We start from the raw sequence: 27,807 nt of genomic DNA, 5'->3' as shown, positions 1-27,807 counted from the left end.
GTAGCAGTAGTATGTTACGAGATAATTAAATATCACCTTTCTCAGCAACTATCTGCTTCTCGTATGTGTCCCTTCGCCGACTCAGCATGCAGAGCTGTTGTTACCAGCAGAAACAAGACACAGCTAAGTAGTTAGGTGTTGGAAGTGCACAAATATGGTGAGAAACTGCATTTAAAGCAGAGTAAAAGGATATCTGTTCATTGACGGGAGGATGCGCCTAGGATCAGCACCTGACGGTACCCGAACGTCCGTGATTGCGCTGCTGGTGGGACTCAGCAGAACCAGAATATCAGCGCAAGATTGTGTCAAACTTACATATGTCCTGATGTCATTCCATTCATCTGCATTTAGACATATGACCTACTGTGTCTCACTGAAGGGATAATGTTGTATAACATATGTTTGTGTCCTCTTTATCATGCTGTTCAACTTTTGTTGGTGCTGTAATCAATGATCATGAACACATCACACCTTATTGACCCACATTTGTTTTATATCCACTGCTGCTGTTTGATTTGTTTCAATAAATAGTTTGAGGAAATCTCAATTACATTATTATATTTAAATGTCCTATTCTTTAGGTGAGTATTGCATGAACTTTACATTCCTATAAATGTATCAAAATAAAAAAAAAAAAAAAAATATTAACCTAATAGTTTATGATGCAACAGGGCAAGTTATGTTTCTATCTTGGGGCAAAAAGTAACATGTCTTGAAACTCAGAATGTGTGGATGTAAAGAGCAATTACATTATCTATTAAAAATGTGTGTACTTACAAGTAAGCATTAAACAATCAACTCAGTCCTTGTAGAATACAAAATAAGTAACTTTATTAAAACAAAGTAAAAATAGATACAGACTCTCTCTCTCTCTCTCTCTCTCTCTCTCTCTCTCTCTCTCTCTCACTCACTCACTCACTCACTCACTCAGTCTCTCTCTCTCTCTCTCTCTCTCTCTCTCTCTCTCTCTCTCTACCCTCTTCATCATGCTGTTCACTTTTACTTTTAAAAGGATTCTGGGATTTCTATTGCAAAGGGCCTGTGTCCCTGACTGTTCTGTGGAAAAATATCTGTGTTAACATCTTTGACTGTTTTTGCTGCATAGAAGCCTTAAAAAATAGTATTAGTTCGTAATAATAGTTTCATTCGTTCATAAACAAATAAAATGTTAACCCATCCCTGCTCCTCAGGGATGGGTTAACTGCAGAGGACAAATTTCATGAATGTAATAACATATATGACCAATAAAGTCAAAAGCCCCGATTTAATCTTAATCTTAATAATGATATTTCAGGATGGACCAACAGATAATATTGTTCACGTTGATGTTTGCATAGAATTAATTAATCTTACTGGATTTGTTCTGAGATGAAGACGAGCTGAGCTACAGAAGAAACATTGGCTCCAAATCCACATCAACAACTCTGAAATGAACAAAAAATGTTGTTTCCACATAGTTCAGTAATATTATTACATGGCCATTGTGTAACAACAATGGATGTTCGGAATACAAGTCGGAATATTGCTGCTGCTTTCAGGATTGTTATTGTTAACTAACTTACCAGCGGCTAACCTGCACCATGTTGGATGTAACGTTATTCATATTAATTATGATGGAATATTGTATATTGGTAGTAGACTAACAACAGGGTGAAATTAAACTTACCAGGATTAGTAAATGGATGGAATGGTAAATGGACTTGATTTTATATAGCTCTTTATCACCACACTGAAGCAGTCTCAAAGCACTTTACATATCAGCTCATTCACCCATTCACTCTCACATTCACACACCAGTGGGACAGGACTGCCATGCAAGGCGCGAGTCGACCACTGGGAGCAACTTCGGGTTCAGTGTCTTGCCCAAGGACACTTCGACACATAGTCAGGTACTGGGATCGAACCCCCAACCTCTCGATCAGAAGACGACCCACTACCACCTGAGCCACGGTCGCCCACCAGAGTTCTGCAGAACAAGCTCCACCGTAGCTGAAGTTCTGTTCGGTTCGTGCTCCGTCCACTTTACCCTGAATCTCTTCAGACAACCACAGTACCGGGAAATAATGTTCTCCTCCTCTAACCACTGCTGTGTCTTGTTGGACTCACTGAGAGGAGCCACGCTTCTTACCACCACTGGTAAGAGTAATGTGAGTGACTGGTGTGAATGAATAATGGTTTCTGTAATGTGCTTTAAGTCTCCGAAAAAAAGCCATTATTATTATTATTATTATTATTATTATTATTATTATTATTATTATTATTATTATTATTATTAGTGTCATTATTTGACTTAGAGATGCAAAAGAAATGTTTCTGTTGGATTTTTATGTTGTTGTTATAACAACCATTGGCTTTACACATGCCATTGTTCAGAAACTGTAGACCAACAGAACACGGTTGCCTAGCAACAGCTAATCGGAATCAATGAAAGTGCGTCATATCCTGACCAAAATTGCAGCTCCCCATAGATTATGCCCGAAGGTATAAAATTGTTCAAAAAAATCCTTTTAATGTGTTTATATATATATATATATATATATATATATATATATATATATATATATATTTTTTTTTTTTTTTTTTTAACCACAAGTGTGCTCATGGAAACAACGTATAACTTCATACAATGATGAAACTTGACAAATCTAAGACAAAGATAAACTCGTACGTCTGTTTGCAATCCCAAAACCAAAAGAAAAGCAACAAGCACTCAGGGAAACATTTTAACCCAATACAAATTAGCCAGGTTGACAATCTGTGATCGTTTAGCACCTGTCAACACCTTACATTTGTACAATGATCAGCATGTCACAATGACAACTTGGAACAAGGTTTATTCTGATTTTTGGTGCATAATCACGCTAACATTTCTCTGCACTCTTAGAAATGTTTAGCCATTTGTGAGCAGCCAGCAATGATGATTGTGCTGAGGGGCATGCTCAGCAACAGTGGGAATTAAACAGAGAACCAGCGGTAGAAAATTTGTGTTGAAAAAAAAAAAAAAAAAAGATTTACACCAAAGCAGACCCCGTTGGATTGTGTTTGTGATCCAGCACCATGTTGCAGAGAGCACAAATCATTTCATATACATGAGATTTCTTATTTTGGTTTCTGGACTAATGATTTCATAATCAAGAACGGGAGTTGCCTTTGGTGACTCAATCCGGAGCAGAAAAAACTGATAAACTTGACTGTGATAAGTTTTTTTATGAAGAGATTTATAACCAAATATGTCACAATTTCACATACAGTGTATAAGAGGTAGCGTGTCAAAGGAATCTGAATGTGCTGGGTGTGTGAATGGATATGGCATAGAGCGTGAAGAGCTCTTACAACAGCACTGAGTGTATATATGAGTATATGTGGGAGTCTAAGCGGCACAGTCAGGGAGCTGTCAACAGAGAGTTAGGGTGCAGCCTGATCACAGGGATGCAGTGTGTTTGATGTCTCCCAGGGACTGACAGCTGCACTCCCCTTGGGAACCCTGTTCCTTCACCCTCTCTCCACTTCACACACCACCCTTTCCCTATATAATTTCTCTTTTCTGTACACAGCATCTCCTCATTGCTCGTGTGAGTATGGGGACTCCTGGGACTGCTTGAGAAAGCAGCACATCCAAAACAAAAGGGGGAAAACACCTGTGACTGTCTCCAAAAACACGGACATGATGAGGTGTCATCTCTCATAGTCTGGGATGAACACTCCATTCCGCTCAGTTGCTGACAGGTGACCTTCCTCCCTTAGATGTGTGTGTGTGTGTGTGTGTGTGTGTGTGTGTGTGTGTGTGTGTGTGTGCATGGATAGACCTGAATGCATATTAGTGCATAATACCATTGAAAAACCATTACAGGATTTCTATGCCCTCCCCTCCCCCACACTGTCTGATACCTCCACAATAGACAGGTTCCCAAAACGCATTTTCAAGTGAACTAGACGATAAAATGGGAAAATGTTGTCTGTAATTCATCAGAGAAGTTATACGTGCTTAACATGTTAGAATTTTTCATAATTTTTAGCCTTGATGATAGGATTATGATCTTTGTCGAACTTTGGGAATGTGAAGTTTAATAAATTGTGAAGTATCTTTCATGACTTTACAGTATGCATGTGATGTAGGACCAAGATCATGTCAGACTAGAATCAGAGTTGAAAAGTCTTTATTTTTGTTGAAATATTCATCAGACATGGGTCAAAATGTCCCAAGCACCAATGTTTTTGCGCATTATAAATTCATAAAGTTCGTACCGATGCTGCGGTTTAGGTAGAATCTGATAAAAGATATACATTCTTACAAATAAAACTATTTATCTAGCATTTAACATTTTTTAGTGCAGGGGTGATTATCATCCAAGATTAATAATTAATATACAAACAGATGTAACTTAGCAAGCAGACTGAGAATAACTTCATCTATAAATCGTGTGTGTGTGTGTGTGTGTGTGTGTGTGTGTGTGCATGTGTTTATGCATGTGTGTGTAATTCAGAATTACATTTGCATTAGGAATTGAGTGTTTACAAGGTCAGTTTAAAAAGGATTTAACTTTTATTCTGAATTAAAGAGGAATTTAAGTTCCCAGGTAAACCATCCATGAAAAAGCTACTTAACCTCCCACTTTTCTATAGCAAGACATATTTCCTATGGGCACTGCGCTATATAATGGCCAGGAATCTCTGTCTGTCTGTCTGTCTGTCTGTCTGTCTGTCTGTCTGTCTGTGTGTTCCTGAAATATATCTGCGAATCAGGCTCAGATTGACCTGAGACTTTCAACATCAGATTTGTTTGGACTGCAATGATACCTTTCATAAATTATTTCATGAAATTGTCTTAAATCCAGCTTTGCAGAACAGTTTAATGTTGACAGGTAGTCATGGTAACCCAGGTTAAGTTGAAAGCTGAGTAGATTCTACAGGAGTGACTGCACAAAGGGCTTTTAAAAATGACAAAAGTGGGTCTAATATTCGAAAGAAACACCCCGTAAATATTGACCAGCAGGTGTTCTCAGTGAGCACTATTAGTCTCTCTCTCTCTTTGGATTGTTCATCCACTAAGAGAGAACATGAGCTGTGTTTGGACCAGTGTGACATGAGACAGGTGAGTTTCATGCATCTGATGATGTGTTGTTTCAAAAGTAATCCTGCTCAGTGCCATACCATAAGCAGAGAATGTTGGACCTTTGGAGATATGTATGATAAAATCATTGTATTTATTTATTCATTATTATATAAAGTATAAATACCATGATTTATTTTAATAATAATTTAATAATAATAATAATAATAATAATAATAATAATAATAATAATAATAATAATAATAATAATAATTAATCATTTATATTGAAAAGCTATAGCAAGAAAAAAAAAAAAAAAACTGAAACCTGAGGTTCTATTTAAAATTCAATGCATTCATGACTTTTAATCATAACTGCCAGAAAATAAAATGTGGGTCAGACCATCCCCCCCACACAGGTCAGGGTGAAGTAGGATTTCATCTTTAGCCAGCTTGCGTGTCAGCATGAGCCCATCCGTCATGGGAACATAGTTCCGGCTGGGTGTCCATGTCATTTGGTGCTCCCTTTTGTCAGGCAGCCAGCTCCATCACATGAAGATGAAGGGCTGATTGCTCTAAGCAGAATCCACCCACCTCGCAAATGCATACAAATGTACAAATTAATGCGAAAAAAAACATCAGCCTTCAAATGAGCTATCAATCACACTTAATGACGCTGATCTGAAAACTAATGGAATGCCATCCTCTCTTCCACTTGTCGAAATGTGGTTTCTAATATGGTTTTAAAAGAGCCACTTGTCACAATATTATATATTTTGCCCTGCACTCTTTCTTATTCCATCAACCCAGTGGAATTATAAGGTAATACACTCTATTAATTACTACTACTTTACTTTCAAACTCTCTTTGGTCTTCAAGTATGTTCTCTTTATCTTTGAAATTTTTGAGCATGTACAAGGTATAGGCTACAATGTATTAGCCTGAAGATAAGCCACACCCACTTCTTACTTTTATTAAGAAAGTGGGTTTCTTAATAAAAGTTTCCACTCACTTCCTCGATTCAAAAGAAATCGAGCCAATCAGAGCTGTACAGAAAGAACGTCATATCTCCTGCGCCAAGCAGTGTCAAAACAAACATGGCGCCCACCACGGAGAAGTAATTCGGAACTGTGCTCTGCTCTGTTTTTAAAGACGTGGATATATCGTTGAAACCACAAGAAGAGGCTTTAAAACCATAAGTCTGTACCATACTAAATGTGGTTTTTCTCTGCCGGCTCCATTTAGGGAAAAAGATCTACGCTTGTTGCACTTTGGTCGTCACGTCCGCTCATTGTTTGCACGTGTTTGTCCCGCTCCTTGTGGGCGCTTCCAGACTAATCGCCTGTATTAAACATTAAATAATTAAAGGAGATTAGGATAGATTCCAGACTAACAATGAATAGTGAGATGGGAACTTTTGCAATGAATGTACTAAGGGAAATGTTTTATTTCTCCTGTTCTTGTCTGCATAGTGCACTACACAATCAAGCCATTTTTTTGATCCAAAACATGTAAATAAATAGATGATCCTAATCCAATGTTCTGGAGGCTGCTTGAGCTCCTATCTGAAAGCCATCAGAGTAGTAGGGTATAAATAGTCACTTGACTTTGGGGAAAAACACAAAGTAGGAGGAATTCTCAATCTGCTGAGTCAGTGCAAGCTAATGTTACACCTCTGGCTGTCTGAATGGATAGATGAACAGTCACAAATTTTGATGTCAAAAGATATGGCATAAAAAGCGGGTGTGACGTAAACGAGGAATGCTTCGTTTGTTTTGTGTACAATGCATGAAAAAGTTTGACATTCCATTAGATTTCTGTACAAAAAGGGAAAGATGCATTGCTGTTAAGTATAGCAACACCTCAACGGCATCAGGGAAACTGCATCATTCCCATCTGACAGAGAGATACGGATTAGTAAAAAGAGAGATCGTTGGTCTGGTCCTTTGTTCTGAATATTTCCCAACGCAAAATAATTTCTAAGGCTTCTCAAACGCTCCCGTCTGTTAACATTATCTGAAGTTTTTCTGAAGTTTTGTGCATTGCATTGTGGCATGTGTAGTCCCATAGATGGAATGAAGGTTGTTACAAACATGACCAATGTTTATTTTGGGATTTAAATGGAAAGTTCTGAACATGGCTGACATTTACTGTCTCACAGATGGAGGCCATATCACGGGGAATACCGGGATGTAACTAAAATAAAAATGAGCCCTCCACTGTCTTTATCTCATTAAAAAAATATTGTGTCCAGCAGCTTGTGTTTGCAACTAAAATACTTACCAAAGCCAAAAGGAGCTGGAGCTGGGATGGGAGCAGACTGAACGGGTGTTGAGGTGTAGAGGCCAGTCACCAGCAATCCATCAAAAGACACACTAGTGGAGATGGTTACTGAGGAGAGAGAAGAGAGATAGTTAAAATCTGTGGTAATCTCAAATTGAGCCATCTCTCAAAAGTAAACAAAAATTACTTTTATTAAGAACTTGATTTTCATAAGGTTGTTAGCCAAAACCTAGCTACAGCACATGGGCCTACAAGTTTTCTCTCAGATTCTTCTTATAAATGTTTAGATGATCCAAACTGTCAAATCTCTGATTCTGGAAATATGTAATGATGTAATAGTAGAAGTAACAGCAGTTAGCCAGTATCTGAACCACTGCATTGCACTTTACTTTTGAGTTAACCAGTGTTTCCTCTCAGAGCTACAGTTTTTGGTGCAACAGGTGGTCAAGAGGGAGCAAATGTGAGAACAGCTAGATGCCTGAAGCTCGTGTGGAGTCTGGTTCGTGTGTGTCCGCTGCGGTGCGGAGCCAGAGGGTCACTGTACGCGGAGCTCCATGGCTGTTGCTTCGGACGCACAGCTTTAGTGAGCTTCTGTGTCTTTTTCTCCATGTTTTTACCGTCAAACTCTCGTGTCACACATGAGAGTGTGCGTGACACAGCGCTGCTCAGACCTGCTTGATAATGGTCAGTAGATCATCTTCAAATGGTGCAGACTGATTGACAGACTGTGTTGCTGCATTAACTCAGATCAATGCCAAATCAATAGGACGTTTTTTTTTTTTTTTTAATTTATTAAAGAGTGGTGCTGGCAGTTGCTTGCAGGCTAGATCATCAGGCTAAAAATGAAAAATCGAGATTCAATGCAATTAGAAAAGGAGTCCAACACTCCTCAAAGCAGGATATTTTCTTTTTTCTGAGATTTCGCCATTGGTTTATGCTTAACGATTTTTTATCTTTTCAATTCAGTAATATTGTTTTTTTGCTATGGCGAGTGCCACAAGGATGGATTGTGTTTGGTTTACTGGAATATCAAGCATAGTCAGGTCTCCTAACAGACATAGATTTGGAGATAGAGGAATCCTGCAGTCCAAAATGGAGGACAGTTTTTCAGTGATTAGAAACCAAAACTGTTGAACTGGCGAACAAAGCCATATGGCATGTAAATATGAATCAGCTGTTCCCTGGGTGCACTGAGAGCAGATGTCTGTTGGGGAGAAGCCCATTTTATACATTTTCTGTTGGGTAATGTGGGATCTGTGGAGAACCTTGTATTGAATTAGCTGAAGATTTGTGTTTTTACTCATCTTAAAAGTATTACAACAAATTTCTGTCCAGAAATCGGTGTTCGTGGTGATTGAGAGTTCAGCTTCCCATTTAGTGATTGGTAAGTGATTAGAGTTAGTGTTCAAGAGTGCTCTGTATATTTTTGAGAGTTATTTTTGTTTTTGTTGAGATATTTTTCATATATATATATAGCCAGTTCTGGAGGTTGTAAGGGGATTAAATCTATTGCCGTATTTTTCTTAATTGTCTCTGTTACTTGTAGGTATTGAAGAAAATTACTTTTATTTATATTAAATGTTTGGGTTAGATTGTTATATGTCCTGAGCTTATCATTTTCGAAGAGGTCTTGGAGATGAATAATTACGCTCTCTTCCCATGTTTTTAGATAGAGCGGTGTTTTTCTGTTTCTAAAGTCGGGGTTGTGCCAGATTGGAGGCAATCAGTGGGTTTTTAAAGCAGTTATGACGTTTGAGGGTCGCAGTGATAAAAGGGAGATCAGAGAGTTTAATATGTTTGCAGTCTAGCTGTTCTATTTCTAGCCAGGTGTTGTGGTATTCTTTTGGTTTTAGCCATTCTGTTAAATATAGAATTTGGTTTGCTAGGTAATAATGCATGAAATTAGGGGCTTCCAACCCTCCCTCGCTTTTATTTTTTTGAAGGGTTGAAAGGTTTATTTATGGTTTTTTTATTCCTAGCATAGAAATTTGTAACTGCAGAATCTAATCTTTTGAACCATTGTGTTGGTGGTTTCAGTGGGATCATAGAAAACAGATTTTCATTTTAACTGAGGCTATTCTGCCAAGGAGTGAGATGGGGAGATTGTTCCATCTCCGCAGGTCTTCTGTGACTTTATCCAACAGCAGATCCAGGTTCAGTTTAATTAATTCATTTAGGTTTGGTGATATATTTAAGCCTAGATATTTAATTGTATTTGTGGGGGAGGGGTATTGTGGGTTTTGGGTTCCTGGGTTCCATGATTTTTTTGTTAATGGAAGGATTGATGATTTCGACCAATGAATGGAATAGTCTGATAATTTAGAGAAGCTGTTTATTAGTTTAAATACTACTTCTAATGAGGATTGGGGTTCTTCCAGATAGAGTAAAATATCATCCGCATAAAGATTAATTTTGTGTTCTGAGATGGATGAGTGGATTCCTTTAATAACAGTATTCTGAAGAACAGCTGCTGCGAGAGGTTCAACAAATCAAAGGTGAGAGTGGGCAACCTTGTCTGGTTCCCCTCTGCAGTGTGAAGCTTTGGGATGTTATTTTGTTTGTGGTAACTGAGGCCTTAGGTTTAGAGTATAGGGTGGAGATCCATTGTATGAATGATTCTCCAAAGCCAAATTTGCCAATAGGATGGTTTCTGTTACAGGACCTTAAGGAGCACCCAGTTGTTTTAAAAAGAAATACATTTTTATTTGTTTATTTGAGTTTTCTACTTTATTAAATGTTTGTGCAGTTGACAGAGAAGTCCATGTGCCTCCAATTTAACTTCAAAATGTGCTTCTGTGCACTCATCTCTCCACATAAAACGAGCAAAACATTTAAGTAGGGCGGTCTCCACCACTTCTACATGTGCGCTAATCATTGCTGCAATCACTGTAATTAGTGAATTCCTCACAGCAGGTCAGGAAACTGCATCACCAAAGGATATAGGGGCGCACCTGGTTCACCACCCTTTTTTTCAGATCTTAGTGAATCCGCCCCTAAGTGAGAGTCCCACGGCTGACAGATTGAGCCACTCAGGGGCCAGGTCCACAGCTCCAGGCGCTCTGGGTGCGGGTGGAAAATTTTGCCCCTTCCCTGCGACAGCAGGTCCCTGAGCAGCGGGAGCTGCCAGAGACGAGCGCACAGCAACTGGTAAATCTCCGCCAGCCAGTGCATGGCGGTCCAATGTGGAGCCACCGGGATCAGTGCATGGTCATGCTCCCTCACCCTGGACAGCAACAGGGCTAGCGTGGGAAATGCGTAAAGAAGCACGAGCGCTCCAAGACAAGGCAAGGCAAATTTATTTGTATAGCGCATTTCATACACAAGGCAACTCAATGTGCTTTACATGATAAAACATTTGATTGTTTAAAATCAATAAGAACATTTAAAATCATCAGCAAAATCAATTAAAATCATCAGTATAATCAATTAAAATCATCAGTAAAATAAATTAAAATCATCAATAAAATCAATTACATCAACAACATGACCAAGAATCTCTCTCTCAATCATACGCAGTAGAGAAAAAAAGTGCCTTTAACTTTGATTCAAAAATGTTCACATTAGATGTTGACTTCAGCTCTGCTGGCAGTTTGTTCCACTTCTTTGCAGCATAACAACTAAAAGCAGCATCACCATGTTTTCTGTGAGCTCTGGTCTCCACTATCTGATCTGTGTCCATAGATCTGAGAGACCTGCTGGGTTCTTTCCTGACTAACATGTCACTGATGTATTCTGGACCAAACCTATTCACAGATTTATACACCAGCAGCAGAACTTTAAAGTCTATTCTGAGGCTGACTGGGAGCCAGTAGCACAAACGTGCACTAGTGCATCTACGCCGAGGCGAGCATCTGTGCTACGTAGGGAGTAAAACCGCACACACTAGAGTAGAAGCATATGCACAGGAGCAAAAAAAGCACAGAATCCTTATTGTATTAAATGACAACTTATATAGGCCATTTAATGGAGTCAGACGAACCAAACACCCTGCAGGAGTATGAAAGTTGTGAAAGTTGCACTGGAACACACAAATGAGCATCACAGGAACTCAATCAAGCCTCTTATCAGGCAGATGACTGTTTCAGAAAACAAAAACGCGGCTAATTTGTGGATTATTTCCAGTTTAAAAAGCTTCATGTCAGGAAAAAATTGAGCTCCGTCACACTAGACCAATGACATCTCCATTAAGGTGGACCAATTAAACTTTTTACATTAAAGGGGGGTATTGTGTTTTTTTTCAGGCACACAGTACCATTCTATAGCAAATATCAAAAATATCCATCCATCCATCCATCTTCTCCCGCTTAGCCGTTTCCGGGTCGCAGGGGCAGCATCCTCAGTAGGGAGGCCCAGACTTCCCTCTCCCCGGCCACTTCCTCCAGCTCTTCCGGGGGGACCCCGAGACGTTCCCAGGCCAGCTGAGAGACATAGTCTCTCCAGCGTGTCCTGGGTCTTCCCCGGGGCCTCCTTCCGGAGGGACGTGCCCTGAACGCCTCACTAGGGAGGCGTTCAGGGGGCATCCTAATTAGGTGCCCGAGCCACCTCATCTGGCTCTTCTCGATGCGGAGGAGCAGCGACTCTACTTTGAGCCCCTCCCGAATGACTGAGCTTCTCACCCTATCTCTAAGGGAGAGCCCAGCCACCCTACGGAGGAAACTCATTTCGGCCGCTTGTACCCGTGATCTTGTTCTTTCGGTCATGACCCAAAGTTCATGACCATAGGTGAGGGTTGGAACGTAGACCGACCTGTAAATCGAGAGCTTTGCTTTTTGGCTCAGCTCCCTCTTTACAATGACGGACTGGTGCAGACTCTGCATCACTGCAGACGCCGCACCAATCCGCCTGTCGATCTCTCGCTCCATCCTTCCCTCACTCGTGAACAAGACCCCGAGGTACTTGAACTCCTCCACCTGGGGCAGAACCTCATCTCCAACCCGGAGAAGGCACTCCACCTTTTTCCGGTCGAGAACCATGGACTCGGATTTGGAGGTGCTGATTCTCATTCCGGCCGCTTCACACTCGGCTGCGAACCGATCCAGTGAGAGTTGAAGGTCACGGTATGTTGGAGCCAACAGGACCACATCATCTGCAAAAAGCAGTGATGCAATACTGAGGCCCCCGAACCGGACCCCCTCAACACCCTGACTGCGCCTAGAAATTCTGTCCATAAAAGTTATGAACAGAATCGGTGACAAAGGGCAGCCCTGGCGGAGTCCAACCCTCACCGGAAACGATTTCGACTTACTGCCGGCAATGCGGACCAGACTCTGACTCCGGTCATACAGGGAAAGAACAGCTCCTATCAGGAGGTTCGATACCCCATACTCCCGGAGGACCCCCCACAGGAATCCCCAAGGGACACGGTCAAATGCCTTTTCCAGGTCCACAAAACACATGTGGACTGGTTGGGCAAATTCCCATGACCCCTCAAGGACCCTGCTGAGGGTGTAGAGCTGGTCCACAGTTCCACGGCCAGGACGAAAACCACATTGCTCCTCCTGAATCCGAGGTTCAACTATCCGGCGGACCCTCCTCTCCAGTACCCCTGAATAGACCTTACCGGGGAGGCTGAGGAGTGTGATCCCTCTATAACACACCCTCCGGTCCCCCTTCTTAAAAAGGGGGACCACCACCCCGGTCTGCCAATCCAGAGGCACTGCCCCCGATGTCCACACAATGTTGCAGAGTCGTGTCAGCCATGACAGCCTCACAACATCCAGGGCTTTGAGGAACTCCGGGCGGATCTCATCCACCCCCGGAGCCCTGCCACCGAGGAGCTTTTTAACCACCTCGGCAACTTCAGCCCCAGAGATAGGAGATCCCACTCTCGGGTCCCTGGGCCCTGATTCCTGATTGGAAGGCGTGTCGGTGGGATTGAGGAGGTCTTCGAAGTATTCCCCCCACCGATCCACAACGTCTCTAGTCGAGGTCAGCAGCGCACCATCCGCACCATACATAGTGTTGACGGTGCACTGCTTCCCCCTCCTGAGACGCCGGATAGTGGTCCAGAATCTCTTCGAAGCCGTCCGGAAGTCGTTCTCCATGGCCTCACCAAACTCCTCCCATGTCCGGGCTTTTGCCTCGGCGACCGCCGTGGCTGCACTCCGCTTGGCCCGTCGGTACCTGTCTGCTGCCTCCGGAGTCCCACAGGCCAAAAAGGCCCGGTAGGACTCCTTCTTCAGCTTGACGGCATCCCTCACCCCCGGTGTCCACCAACGGGTTCGGGTATTGCCGCCACGACAGGCACCGACTACCTTGCGGCCACAGCACCGATCAGCCGCCTCAGCAACAGAGGCACGGAACATGGCCCACTCGGACTCAATGTCCCCTGCCTCCTCCGAGACATGGTTGAAGTTTTCCCGGAGGTGGGAGTTGAACCTCCTTCTGACGGGAGACTCTGCCAGGCGTTCCCAGCAGACCCCTTACTATACGTTTGGGTCTGCCGGGTCTAACCGGCATCCTCCCCCGCCATCGGAGCCAACTCACCACCAGGTGGTGATCAGTTGACAGCTCCGCCCCTCTCTTTACCCGAGTGTCCAAGACATGCGGCCGCAAGTCCGATGACACGACTACGAAGTCGATCATCGAACTGCGGCCTAGGGTGTCCTGGTGCCAAGTGCACATATGGACACCCTTATGCTTGAACATGGTGTTTGTTATGGACAATCTGTGGCGAGCACAGAAGTCCAACAACAAAACACCGCTCGGGTTCCTCCCAATCACGCCCCTCCAGGTCTCCCTCTAAGGAATCCAAGAAGGATGGATACTCCGAGCTGCTGTTTGGCCCATAGGCACAAACAACAGTCATGATCCGTCCCCCCACCCGAAGGCGGAGGGAGGCTACCCTCTCGTCTACCGGGGTAAACTCCAACGTACAGGCACTAAGTCGGGGGGCAAGAAGTATAGCCACCCCGGCCCGGCGCCTCTCACCATTGGCAACTCCAGAGTAGAAGAGAGTCCAACCCCTGTCGAGAAGGCTGGTTCCAGAGCCCTTGTTATGTGTCGAGGTGAGACCGACTATATCTAGTCCGAACTTCTCCACCTCGCACACAAGTTCAGGCTCCTTCCCCGCCAGAGAGGTGACATTCCACGTCCCTAACGCTAGCTTCTGTAGCCGGGGATCAGATCGCCAAGGCCCCCGCCCTGGACGACTGCCCGATCCACACTGCACCGGCCCCATATGATCCCTTCTGCGGGTGGTGGGCCTACGGGAGGGCGGGCCCACATCATCCTTTCGGGCTCTGCCCGGCCGGGGCCCGTGGGCAAAGCCCCGGCCACCAGGCGCTCGCACTCGAGCCCCAACCCCGGGCCTGGCTCCAAGTTGGGTCCCGGTAGCGCCAATCCGGGCGACGTGAACTGCCTTTGATTTTTGTCTTTCATACATGGCTATTGAACCGCTCTTAGTCGGACCCGTCACCTGGGACCTGTTTGCCTTGGGAGACCCTACCAGGGACATTAAGCCCCCGACAACATAGCTCTCATATCAAAAATAACTTTAAATAAATTTCCCTCTGTAGCAACACTTTTCATGACATTTCGATTTCACCTCTGTCTCTTTAAGAAACTCCTTTCCTGTTTGACACGCTCATGAACATCATCCCAACACGCATGGATGCTGTTTACTTCTGTTTTTTTGTGCGCTCTATTTGGCAACTTTACATGTAATTATATTTCTTTATTTTTTATTTTGAACAATGGCAACACAGAATATCTCTTTCAGGTGTTTGCTAATTGAAACTGCAGCTGTTTTGACGGAGGTGAATCCTGGAAGTGGGGGGAGGGGAGCAAGTTTTTTTTTTTTGTGCCTACATAAATTAGTACAGACAACATAAGCCAGGGGTTTCTTACAAAAGTATTTAATTTTTACTTAATACCCCCCCCCCAAAATCGTTTGCACTCCCCCCGTATCATTCTGATCAGTCATTGTGTCATGCACACACGCTCATCATAGCGAAGACACAGAGAAATGTTGTCACAGAGAGAGAAAGATAGGCAGCGAGAGAGAGAGCTGCAGCCACCTGGATGAAGTGAAAGTCAACCAGTTTGTAATAGAAGGAAACAAGAAACTGCATAAAATTGCCAAATTGGGTTTGTTTAGAAGCAATCACTTCGGTATTCTGGTAATTCACGGTAGGAAGAACTGACGAAGTGGTGTGTTAGTCTGGTTCCAGGGACAATAAAAAGCTTTAAATTGATGTATTGTCCGGAAACAAGGCTTATTTTCTTTCATCCCTGAATATCTAACGTTTCCATATCTTAAGAAATTAAAATCATTTAAGTTTTTAGTTTTGTGTTTGTTTTCCTGTACAATTTACATCCTTGCTTGTAAAGTATGTTAAAGTGATTAACTCTACTCAGGAGTGGTTTTAGACATTGTACCAGATCCTTTTTTTTTTTAGTTATTCTTCAACTTTTTGGCCTGTGCTTCCCAAGCACTAGTGTTAAGGTTAATGGTTGTAATCTTATTTGAAATGAGCTTTATTATTGCAGTCTTTTGTTCAAATATACAGAAAATAAGCAACTTGTGAAAAACATGATTATGTATTGCACTTTGTCTAACTTGTTTAAACAGGCCTTGGACATTTGTATATTATACAAGAGTGAGATAGCACATTCTTTGTTTAATATGACTATATAGTTAAAGATATGCTTACAATGCTGTTTTTACTGTCTTGACAAACATCATTTATCTGAACTATAACAGTACAACACAACTGTCAAATTATTTAAAAAAAAAAAAAAAAGGGAAAGAAAAAAGTCTCATTTCCACTAACTACATTTCTACTAAAACAAAACAAAAAGACTAAACTGTGACTAACTATATTCAGTATTTGAGTGACTAATGTAGGAACCCTGGTCGATGGTCAAAAGGCGGTAAAAAACACTGTCGCACGTTGGAATTTTATTACACTTTTATGACTCAAAAACAGACAATGGAAAAATGGACCAAGGAACATTTCTTCAAATCCCAGCCATTCTTCCTGCAGACTTTTTGCTGACACCCATCCTCCCCAAAGAACAGACACCCCACAGAGATAACAGGGATGGAACCTGACACCCTACACCAGAGACATCCTCTTCAACATGAAGATTAAAAAGGAAGAAATAAAAATAAAACCTATACACCATCTGATGCTTTAAAGGCAGAACTGTGATTTAAACGAATTTCAGACATGGGACCTCGATTTTAACCATTTGTCTACAGGAAAGAGACTCATCGTGTGCCTCCATCTGACATATTTAAGCACTAATGCAATCACATTTCAAGGGAAATATTTATAACTTCATATTCCATGATCATTGATCAAAAGTGTAGTTGTCCTTTGTTATGCTTAAAGCTAGAAATAATTCAAATCAGTCATTTAAGGGATAATCAATTGAAAGTCACTTTTCAAGGGTTCATGCAATTGGCACACACCCATGCTCCATTTTAGACCTAACATGGTAACACCCTATCTAGTTTTATGACTCTTTGTTTAAGAAGCACATGTGGGGACAGCCACACCATTTTGTCTTCTTTACAGGAAAGTTAAGCCTCCCGCTTCTTTCTGCCAGCCAATCAGGTTTCACTCATTCCCACACTGCAGATGTGTTTTGACCAATCAGATAACCTCTTGACATGTTTATAAAAGGCCTCGCTCCCCCTTATCACAGGCTCTTACCCCTCTTACTTCTCTCTTACATCTTGCTCTTACCTCTGTCTAGTCCTCCTCTTTTGCATCTGACTTAACAGTTAGATGTTATTTAGTTTAGTGATGCTGAATTTTTGAGATATTGATTGAACTTCTCTCTAGTCAGGGAGTGGCTACCAGCCATTCTCACAATGACTAACTTTAAGTTTTATCTCCATTTTTGAAATTAACCAAGCAGTTTTTAATTTTTGGAGCAAATCAATTTTTATAGCCTCCCATGAGTAAGCTTTAACGAACTCTAGCATCTTTGATTGGAGAACATGTTAGTTAAACTACCCATCGACATCCAGGAGTGGTGCCGTGTAGGAGAACCAGAACCCCAGCCAGGCCGACAGTATCCCGCGGGCCCGTACAGTGAATGAGCGGAAAACGCCTTTGGAAAAACGCAGGAAAAGCTTTTTCCCCACACACTGCTGGTTACGCAGAAGGAGCTGTCATCATCACGCCTGTTCGAAGGAGGGTAAAACTGCACGCACACACAATTCTGGCAAAAAGGTGGTTTATAACTTAACAAATTCTCTCAATCGAAAATTCTAGATTCATAGTCCATATTTTTCATTTTGGTAAAGTTTTATTAATTTCATTACTTTAACTTTCCATTTTCCTTCTTCCTCTTCCTCAGAGCGTTAAGAAATCCCTATAAATCCCAAATTCACGCAAACATCTAAAATACTCAGAATGTGTAGATACCATACAGCTGTGTTAAAATGTACATTTTGTGTGATACCAATGAGTCAAAATAACTGTGAATAATTGTGAAACTGCCTAATTTATCATCGTGGTAATAGCCTGTAAAATAAACATGTACATATTGTAAACGCTGTGTTTTTATTGACATTTAAACCTTTATTAAACCTCTATTCTGACGTCAAGAACCCACTACAAAAACAGGGAACTGTAACAATTAATTAAAATAAAGTGATCTAGGACACTTAAAACTCAATTCTAGATGGCACCTCTGGCAACGAACATATTAAAAATTAATAATTAATATTTTTGAATATTAATCATCCTTGTTCCCCTACACTAAGATCAAAATAAAGTTAAACATTATTGTCAAAATTACACTGGTCTAATGTAAGCACCATTGGGGGATTTTCAAATCATATTAGAACATTAAAAGCCATTGCAGCAACACCTATACTTGCCTGAAGATTATTACCTTGCCCAACACACAGCTCAGTTATAAGCCATTGATCCACCCTGTAAATAGCCAGAGGGACGGGACCATAGATCACTGGAAGAAACATAACCAGTTCTAGCTAGAAGAGTCAGAAGAGTCAGAGCTCAAAAGAAAGCAAGGTTTTCCAGCTCCTCACTCCCACCCCCAAAAATGTTTTACACACAGGGCTAGAATCCTGAGCAATAGAGAAAATTAGAGCCATTGTAACTTCTCACTACTGGAATTTCCCTTCCTTCGAGGGGAAAAGTGAAAAGAGGAGACACCCACAGTGCTATAGAAATTTACTGACAGTAGCATCATGTCTGGTTTGGAGGAAAGCATTTCTGGGGGGATTGGGTGTGTTTGGCTGTGGGATTCTTTTGCAGGGTGGACTCCTGTGTGGCCTCGTCTGTCTGCCTGTCTGACTAGGATACCCAGTGAGTTGGATGTGTTACATCCTGACGAAGAGTGCGGCTCAGCCCGTCTACTCTCCTCCATACTAAAATCTCAATAATTCATCCAACATCACTGTTTTACTATATACAGAGATTTCCTTGTCTGTTCTTCTCCAGTCACTTTGACATATGGGCACACTATAAAATGAGTATTTCATGTTTGACCATGTACAAACAAAAGACCTTCAATGTTTTCATTCTAAATATAAAAAAATCAACTAAGAAAAAACTTGGCATGCTTGTTGTTTTTTAGTTCAAGATTTCACAAGTTGTAGGAAAATGAACGTGTTTCCCAAAACCAGCATGAAACTTCAACAAACTGAGTCAAGGAAAAATATTTTCCAGAAAGAAAAATTGATCTCCTGACTTCAGCTGTAAGCACTACTTAAAATTGTCAATTGAGGATTTTATTTTCTAAGAATTCTAAACATCATTTTGGCCTCTTTTCCTCCAGTTTAGACATATGAGTAGAACCAATATATTTTCCTAATGTCATATTTAATACCTTTCTGTAGGAAGAAATATTGAGGAACATATGCAGAGTAGGAAATAAAGAGCTTGAATCAAAACTGATTCATTTCTTCTGTCATATTCTTCTACAACAAAATCTACAACATATAAAGTTTGTAGATTTGCTGGGCTGAATACACAAAACTAATTAACATGTTCCATGCAGGCATGTAGGCCTATTATTAATCAGTTCCAACTCTGTAGTATTGGGATTTAATTCCAATCAAAACATTTGTTTCTGCTTTTCCATTTATCTGTATCAACAAGGTTACACAGGACTCCATTACTCCTTACACACACGCATGCATGCAGCACAACTGCAATCAAAAACGAGATTCTTTAGCCTCTATTTTAGAATTTCCCTTTGCCCACTGTTTACACAATGAATGACCATTAGGGGGAACACTAACTACTGCAGTTAAACTCTCCCTTTTCTTGCAGTTTTAGCTTTTCAGTGTATGGGTAAAGCCAAAGGCAAGCAGGGTTTGAAAAAGGAAATCTGGCACAACGTTCTACAGAGCAGCTCCACCTGATCAATACAAATCCAACATCTAAATTATTTAGAGAGACCTGCAACTCCCTTCCTCTGCTGGACAAGCCAATCAGGAGAGCTCACATCTGTTCTGATCCAATCACCTGTGAGGTTGCATACACACACCTACACACATCTAAGGCACATCCTTTGATGTTAGCAGTTAACATTCTTGTCCATACTTCATTTCTGAGTTGCACTCGCTCGGCTGAGGCAAATGAGAACCCTTGAAACAGGAATAGAAGGTGAAGTTCTTTACAATTAGGTGTGGGAATTGCAGGGTACCTCACGATTCTATACGACATGAAACATGGTTCACAATACCAATATTGTAATTCTACAATAATCAATATGTTAAAATCACACATGATACATCACCATATCTGTCTCAGAAATAACAAATAGCAACACTGTCAAATGCACCTTATTTACTACGATTTAGTGTCAGCTTCACAGAGATGAAACACTGAATAAAAAGTGCATTAAGTCAAGTCAAAGTTTGGTGACTTTAAAAAGTCAGACAAATTAGTCTTCTGTTTTATCTAGTTAGATAAATTACTTAACTTTTTATTTCCCCTCTCAATTAGGTGTAACACTTCCCTCTATTTCAGACTCGCTTGTCCTTCCTTAGGGATAACATGCAGCACTCATAATTAGGCAACAAATTAGCACCAAAGCAAACTTGTTCATTTGTTCATGTAAACCCAACAGGTGTGAGTACAAACAGCAGCACCAGATGTTGGACTTGTATGTAATTATATAAAAGAAACAACATAATGACATGGCATGGCATCAACACAATAACACCACTGTACACATGTTTAAAGATGCAGTATGTACGATTTTTTTATTTTTTTTTATTTGCGTCATTTGGTCAAAAATCAATAACAACCTTTCAGCACATTGTAATTCAAAGTGTTCTGCTCCTTCTTTTGGCTCTGGGATGTGAGAGAGGCGCAGGGCAGCACCCGCTGCTCATTGAGGACAGTCACTACACAGTAATACAAGCTTTTATGTCAAGAGTCTCTAAAATGTCAAAAAGAAGGTCTCAAATAACAAGAAAAATTCACATTTGTCGATTGTCACTTTTGAGAAAAAACTCAGTAAGAGAAGTTGGAAACAGCTCCACAGTCATGGGCATTCACTAGGATGCCGGTGGATTCAAAACAAGGAGGGGAGGGGGGAGCATGGTTGTTTCCATTCCAGTCTCACATAATCTACATACTGCAGCTTTAAGACTGTTGTTTCTTCACATTTACTGTGTGTTCTACAGCCTTGTGCTAAATTATAGGTGCAACTAATCCTGTGCACATTATCTGATTTAATCAGCAGGTCTGCAACAAATTAAGAGTTTTGCAGGTATAGCAGAAAAAATGTAAAACATGCATTCTTTCATTCTTGCAATAGTTTTTTTTTTTTTTTTTTTTTTTAAACGACTTCAATCACTTAATTATATTATAGTGAAACTATGGATGAATTGAAGATTTTTTCAGGGCTTTAGAATGCATGTGAGCAAAAACAGTAACACATGTCTGCTTAGTCAATAATGCATGAATTTTATATAGCGCTTTTTTGGACACTCAAAGTCACTTTACAGAATTAAGAGATTATTCTTTCACTCCACACTTAGTGGTGGTAAGCTACTGTTGTAGCCACAGTTGTCCTGGGGCAGACTGATGGAAACAAGGCTGCCAAAGTGCGCCATCGGCCCCTCCGACCACCACCAACACTCACACACTACATTCATACTAGGCAATGTGGGTAAAGTGCCTTGCCCATTCACACAATGACAGATACCATTGGGGTGACTGCCACCCCACTGTGGCACCTGGAATTCTCAGTGGTCTCACATCCAACTACTAACCAGGCCCAGACCTGCTTAGCTTCAGAGATCTAACAGGATCGGGCAATGACAGTCTGGTATGGCCACAGTTATAGGCATTTAAGGAAATGTGAAATCTTCCACAATAATTATAAAAAAAATTCAGGTCATATGATTTGAATTATTTACTTTTGAGACTTCAGTCTAACAACTTTAGTCTGTTTGTAAGTTTTTGACTAAAAAAGCAAAGTTGAAACAGGCTAGGACATCCAACAAAAGCTACATTTTAAGCTTGATTTACTAATATAAAAAAGGCACTACATTTGTTGTTCAGGCTAATAGATAATAGCAAGTGCAATATAGTGAGAACTGCTTTGTTAATGGCAGTGCCAAATTTACCTTTTTCTTGAACGAGAACAAATATTGACAATTTACATATGGATATTTTATGTAATTTTATTAATTCAGAGTTTAAATGTTATTTGCCACAGATAGATGTCTATAGGTGCGCAGAGTGACATTTGATGCTTGTTTTTTACACATGCAAGCTGTAACTAAATGGGACATTCACAGGTCTATATACACAGTGATCAAGCCCACCTACAGATGTACAGCTTCATTCTCCATCATTCCACCGAGTCAAACTCCTGGTCTCAAGCCAGCATGTAATATTGATAATGCAGTGTGGTAAGCCTCATTATAGACACACATAGCCATGCTACTGCTCAACTATTGATGGACCAGGGGTTTTCTATGTTTCTCATGATCCACCAGAGACACTGTATGTGAGGGGCATGGGTTAATAGCAAGCTACACAAAATACATTCACAATGATGTTCTCCTTTTAGACAACAAAACACACTGATAATTTAAATAAATATTTTCTTCTTTACAAAAGGAGGATCACAAATACTTGTAATATTACTGTACTGTAAATCAACACACAAATTGCATTTTGTAACACAGACATTTGGTTTAATATTTGCACTCATTCAGAATCCTGTAAAAGCACAGTCAACGTGGGGAAATTGAGGCACAAAAGAAAGACTAGAAAGACCAGTATTTAGTTAAAATTCCAAAATCACTTTTGAGCATATTGTAATATTAATAATACGTGTTCTGAATGCATCAGTGACATGTTAGTCAGGTATGAACCCAGCAGGTCTCTCAGATCTATGGACACAGGTCAGATAGTGGAGACCAGAGCTCACAGTAAACATGGTGATGCTGCTTTTAGTTGTTATGCTGCAAAGAAGTGGAACAAATTGCCAGCAGAGCTGAAGTCAGTATCTAATGTGAACATTTTTAAATCAAAGTTAAAGGCACTTTTTTTCTCTACTGCGTATGATTGAGAGAGAGATTTTTGGTCATGTTGTTGATGTAATGCGTTTGTCGATGATTTTAATTGATTTTACTGATGATTTTAATTGATTTTACTGATGATTTTAAATGTTCTTATTGATTTTAAACAATTGAATGTTTTATCATGTAAAGCACATTGAGTCTCCTTGAGTATGAAATGCGCTATACAAATAAACTTGCCTTGCCTTGCCTTGAAAGGACAGTTCACTTTCGCAGCTTATCAAGGCTCTGTATAAGAGCTTTAGAAGAATCAGAATCAGGACCAGCTTTATTTGTCATTGCACATGTTACAGAACAACAGAGCAACAATATTTAATTTCAGTTCCCGTCCACAGAAACTCCAGAACATAGTATGTGGGCAGGGGGGGTGGGCGATAGCCGACATTTTGTGCTTTTCATAGCCCAAATGACTAAACATTGCTATTTCCTGGTACGGCAGAGACACTGCGCTGTAAGGCAGGAGGAGGCCACACTGTCTCCCAAAGGCCCATTGCTGCTCTGCCTCTGGCCCCATAGCCTGTGTTTATATGTGTTTACGCATGCGCAGTCAGTTCCCCAATATGAAAACCATTTATGTAAAAAGGCAGATCTATATGCTGCTTTTGGACGTAACCATGCTATGCTAAATGCTATACGTATGTTCACAGTGGAATAGTGAATTGATACAGCGTGGCCGCTGTACGTTCTCTAGCTAGTGGGCGGGATAACACCACAGGCAGGATGACAGTGCTAGAGACGTTAAAGAAACTTTCTTTTAAGAAAAAATGACAGCTTTTAAAAGATGGGATAGAAACACCTGAGCTACCAAACCTTCAGAAAAGGTAAGGTCAGAAAATTGTTCGTACTTTCCACAGTGAATGTTACAAAAAGATGGATTGGCTTTGTGGATGCGCCTCACTGTGAACCAGCTATTCTGTGTCATTGTTGTTTTCTCCGTGTTTCTGTGTTTCCAACACAAACAAGGAATGCGCTGCCAAGTCATGAGATATAACTTGTTGGAAGAGTATAGAGGCTGCTATTGAATAATTGTCTCAGTTTCTTTAATGGTGTTTTACGATGTTGATTTTGTTAGATTAATACTTGCCAGCCGAAACATATGAAATTGTCTATGGTGTTGACATTGGTGGTCTAGATTTGCAACGCCCTGCCTACCCAACCCTCATGCTCACGGTACATCACTATCTAAAAGTATAATGCCCTTTGTGATGAGTGGCTAAATTAGCTGTGATTTTGCGCTGTCCTTGTTGCTGAAACATGGCAGCTGTGACAGCTGTCAGAGTGAGAGAAGGATGCGCTCCGTAACGGGCGATTGTCCATGCGTCTTTCAGGCTGATTCATTATTCTTTTTTTAAACATTTAGGTTCATTGGTTTTTTGCATCCACATGATTATATTGGCCCATTTAGATAGCCAGAGCATCCAAGCCTCACGCTGTGAGTGTGACAGTCACGCAATTTAACACATTCTCACACCACACGCCACGCTTGACGTTTCTCACGCTCATATTTCCCCATGGCCTGAGTAACTCTGATTGACTGACCGAGATAACCAATCCATGTCTCCTTGTGCCTAAATCTAACCAACCGCGGCAGGCACCAATAATAAACCAATCAGAAGCAACGTAAGGCGGGTCTTGAATTTGATTTACTTTAAAAACAACTTTCAGCAACTCAGAGCTGCCCTGAAAGAAGCAATACTACATAATCTAATCATATATCAGCTTTAATGAAGGAAAAAGTCAAAAGTGACACAAAATGTTGTTATTGTGCTGCTAGTGATTAATAAAAGGGTCTTTGTGGCTCCACTGACTTTGACCCATTATTGTTTTTCTTGTAAAACTATTGAAAAAAATAAATGGTTTATATTGCCTATTGTCATTTTGAGGAAACATATAGAGATATGAATATTGGTCCATATCACCCAGGCCTATTGTAACCGAAACAGTAACATTTTTATCTTGTAAAGGATATGATTGTTCAAACTGTGTGAAATGAGGCGTTTAAAGTAGGATTTTATTAACATGAGTTACCATGAGTTGTACCTAAAAAGCAAATAGAAATCACTAGACTGATTTGTTGCCTTGTTATGTAGCAAGTGTTGCTAATGCTAATGCTACGCCACTTTAGTTAAACAAAGTAAAAAGACTGTGTGACTATAAGAACTTGTCAGCCCTTTTGTTTGATGTTAATTGTACTTGGAACCAATTTGATAATTTGCTTACATACAATTTTAAAAAAAAATTGAAAATGACCTTGTCTTAAATGATCTTTTATTCCTTTTATCCATTTAGGACGATAGTTTTAGGTGTAGTTGAATTGGTTTGTTTTATTGGTACATAACTTTAAAATAGTCTCAAAATCTGTGAAAAACACCTACAACATGAGACATGTCCCCAGCTAAATGATGAATGAAATATTGACAAATAAATGTATTTTGTCAATTTCTAATTTCTGGTTGATAAAAACTAGCATTAGAAGGCCACAGTGCAGGGAGAGCCGCTGACATGGAGGTGAGGACATCAGTCTTAAGGTATAAATCAACATTAAAACAGGCCAAATCCATGTTAAAAAAGGACACTTTTTTTTTCGCTGGAACGCATCAGGTCACTAACATCTCACTCTTGTCATTTTCTAAAACTTGGCAGCCCTGGATAGCAAAAAGAGCTTTATAAAATGTATTTCGTGACATTTTTGTCTTTCTATTACAACATCCGCCGTTTGTTCCAGGACCTCATGATTCGCAAATTAAGCATGGGCACAACGGTTACATGGCAAAGCAAGAGGAAAAAGGAAGACTGATGTGGAGAAGCAACAGTCTAAACTAAAGGAAACAAACATACTTGAGCAGAACGGACTTAACATTGCATGTAAACCTCAGAGAAACATATCAAAGGTGGAGAAAATAGACACAATTCATTTTCCAGTGTGGATGCAGAGTGAGGGGTGGTGGGGGAGGAACACAGGCCAGCAACCGTTGCTAAGGACAGTAACTACTCTAAAACATCAGAAAACTCTCCAGAAACTTTTTTGGAACAAACAACACAGGATGAATGTTAAGTTGAAAGAGTCAGTCTTTAAGTGGTAAAATGGAGACTGAAAGCAGAAAATGCTACAACAATATTAATGACTAACTCTACACTAGTTCAACAAATCCAGGACTCAGTGGCATCTTAAACATTCTGGTAAAGCTCCCTTATGGTGCAACAAAGCAGCATTCATAACTTGGCTGATGATTTTGCATAATCTCATTTGTAGAAGAAAAATCCTTGTGAGGGACTAAACCAGACCTGGATGGAACATATCAAAGCCAGGAACAAAAACTGTAGTACACCAGAGACTTAACAGTGTCTGAGAGGCTGGCACAGCCTGGACACACACACACACACACACACACACACACACACACACACACACACACACACACACAAACACACACACAGTTTCTGACAGAATTTTACAGCATAGTGCCTATACAGTGGCACCCAAATTATTAATCAGGTCTCAATTTTTACTGGTGAGTCTTTTTATTTTCCACATAAATGTAAGTCATAGTATTTCAGGAAAAGTCAGTGAACCATCTGACCCATATCCCACCAGCAGATACACACTTGCCACAGTGAGAATTAGGAAATGAAGGCCTGGTTGTGGGGAAGCTTCATTTCCATCTGCTTCCACACAAATGCCAGTGTCAAAGTGACACTTCTCTGAGCATTCAAACACTGCCGCAGTTAAAGCAGCAAGCCAGCAGACCATGAAACAGTAAAAGATTGGTGCTACTTTGAGGGATGATATGATATATAGATGAACACACACACCATTTGAAACATTGAGAACCAAATGCTTGTGTGGGACGTGTGTTTTTGCACATGCATGTGTTATGTAGTGTTTGAGTCAGGTCTGAAAGGCATTATTCTATTGCGTAATCCTCTGGCACCATCCTGGCCTGCTGGCACTGCCATCTGCTTCAGTGAAATTCTAGATCACAGAGGAACCTATCAGGCACTGAGCTTCCACAGGTCCACCTAACCGCAAACACTTTTTCCTCCTGAATAAAAGCACTGTTATTCATGGGAGCACTTTGCTGGCCTTTGAATGACTGATTTCTGTTCTTGACCTAATCCCTTTTTTGTCTTGTTAGGTCTTGCTCTGCTTACCAAGGGCATAATGTGAAGCCTATAAAATTTACTTACTTGACTTCACCTCTGCAACCAAAACCATGACTGCTCCTCAGCTGTCTGTTATTTAGAAGCGTAAATAGAAGGCTTCCGAATAATTCATGACAAAGACAACATTGTTCTCAAGATTAAAAGAGTTATCTAAACTGTTGTCTTTGTACCTGGTGACAGCATGTGTTCCCTTTTTGGAACCACTTGTTACGTCAGAGAACAATAACAACAGACTTTGATGGCAGCTAACTTTAGATCACAAACCATTTACAAATGGAGTCTGTGAAACAAAGTATTATATTATCTGTATATTGACAATGCATTAAAATATTGGCTTGAACACAAATGTGGACATTTTAATCATAGGAGTAATCACTGCAAAATGAGTTTTCACAAGTAAAGAAGGCTAAATAAGTTATTATGCAGCATTTCTTTAAAGATGAAAAGTTAATAATGTAAGATACATTTATTTTTTCACACCCACATAATGTGTGTAACAAGTGAGAATCCATTCATAACAGTTAAGCCTAAATTATTGTTGCCAAATGAAACAGAATCACCCATTTATTAATTATCCACGTATAAACTTTAAAATCTATAAAATGCAGAACAAAGTGTATTTTGATCACTCTGTTTCAATGGCGGGCAATGCATTTCCAGTGTTTAGAATAACGGCGTTTAAAATAACGGCGTTATGTAACGGTGTTTGTTTTTTCAGTAACTGGGCAATCTAACTAATTACTTTTTATACCGTTACAACGCCGTTATCGTTACTG

At 40.5% G+C, this 27,807-nt stretch overlaps 1 protein-coding gene and 1 pseudogene across 2 annotated transcripts in view; both read right to left on the bottom strand.

Annotated features, from left to right (window-relative positions):
• The window catches only part of reln (reelin), a 316,389-nt gene that overhangs the window by 254,710 nt on the left and 33,872 nt on the right, over window positions 1-27,807 (bottom strand). For both annotated transcript variants that reach the window (XM_028448258.1, XM_028448259.1), the window contains exon 2: window positions 7,333-7,440. In XM_028448258.1, coding sequence (XP_028304059.1) covers window positions 7,333-7,440 — 108 coding nt within the window. The remainder of the gene's footprint in view (window positions 1-7,332; window positions 7,441-27,807) is intronic.
• LOC114466290 (uncharacterized) lies at window positions 21,500-21,617 on the bottom strand (annotated as a pseudogene).

The sequence above is a fragment of the Gouania willdenowi genome, chromosome 6 (genome assembly GCF_900634775.1).
Source record: "Gouania willdenowi chromosome 6, fGouWil2.1, whole genome shotgun sequence".
Lineage (NCBI taxonomy): Eukaryota > Metazoa > Chordata > Actinopteri > Blenniiformes > Gobiesocidae > Gouania > Gouania willdenowi.
Note: the sequence above shows the minus strand (reverse complement) of the source record. Positions and strands in the feature narration are given on the sequence as shown.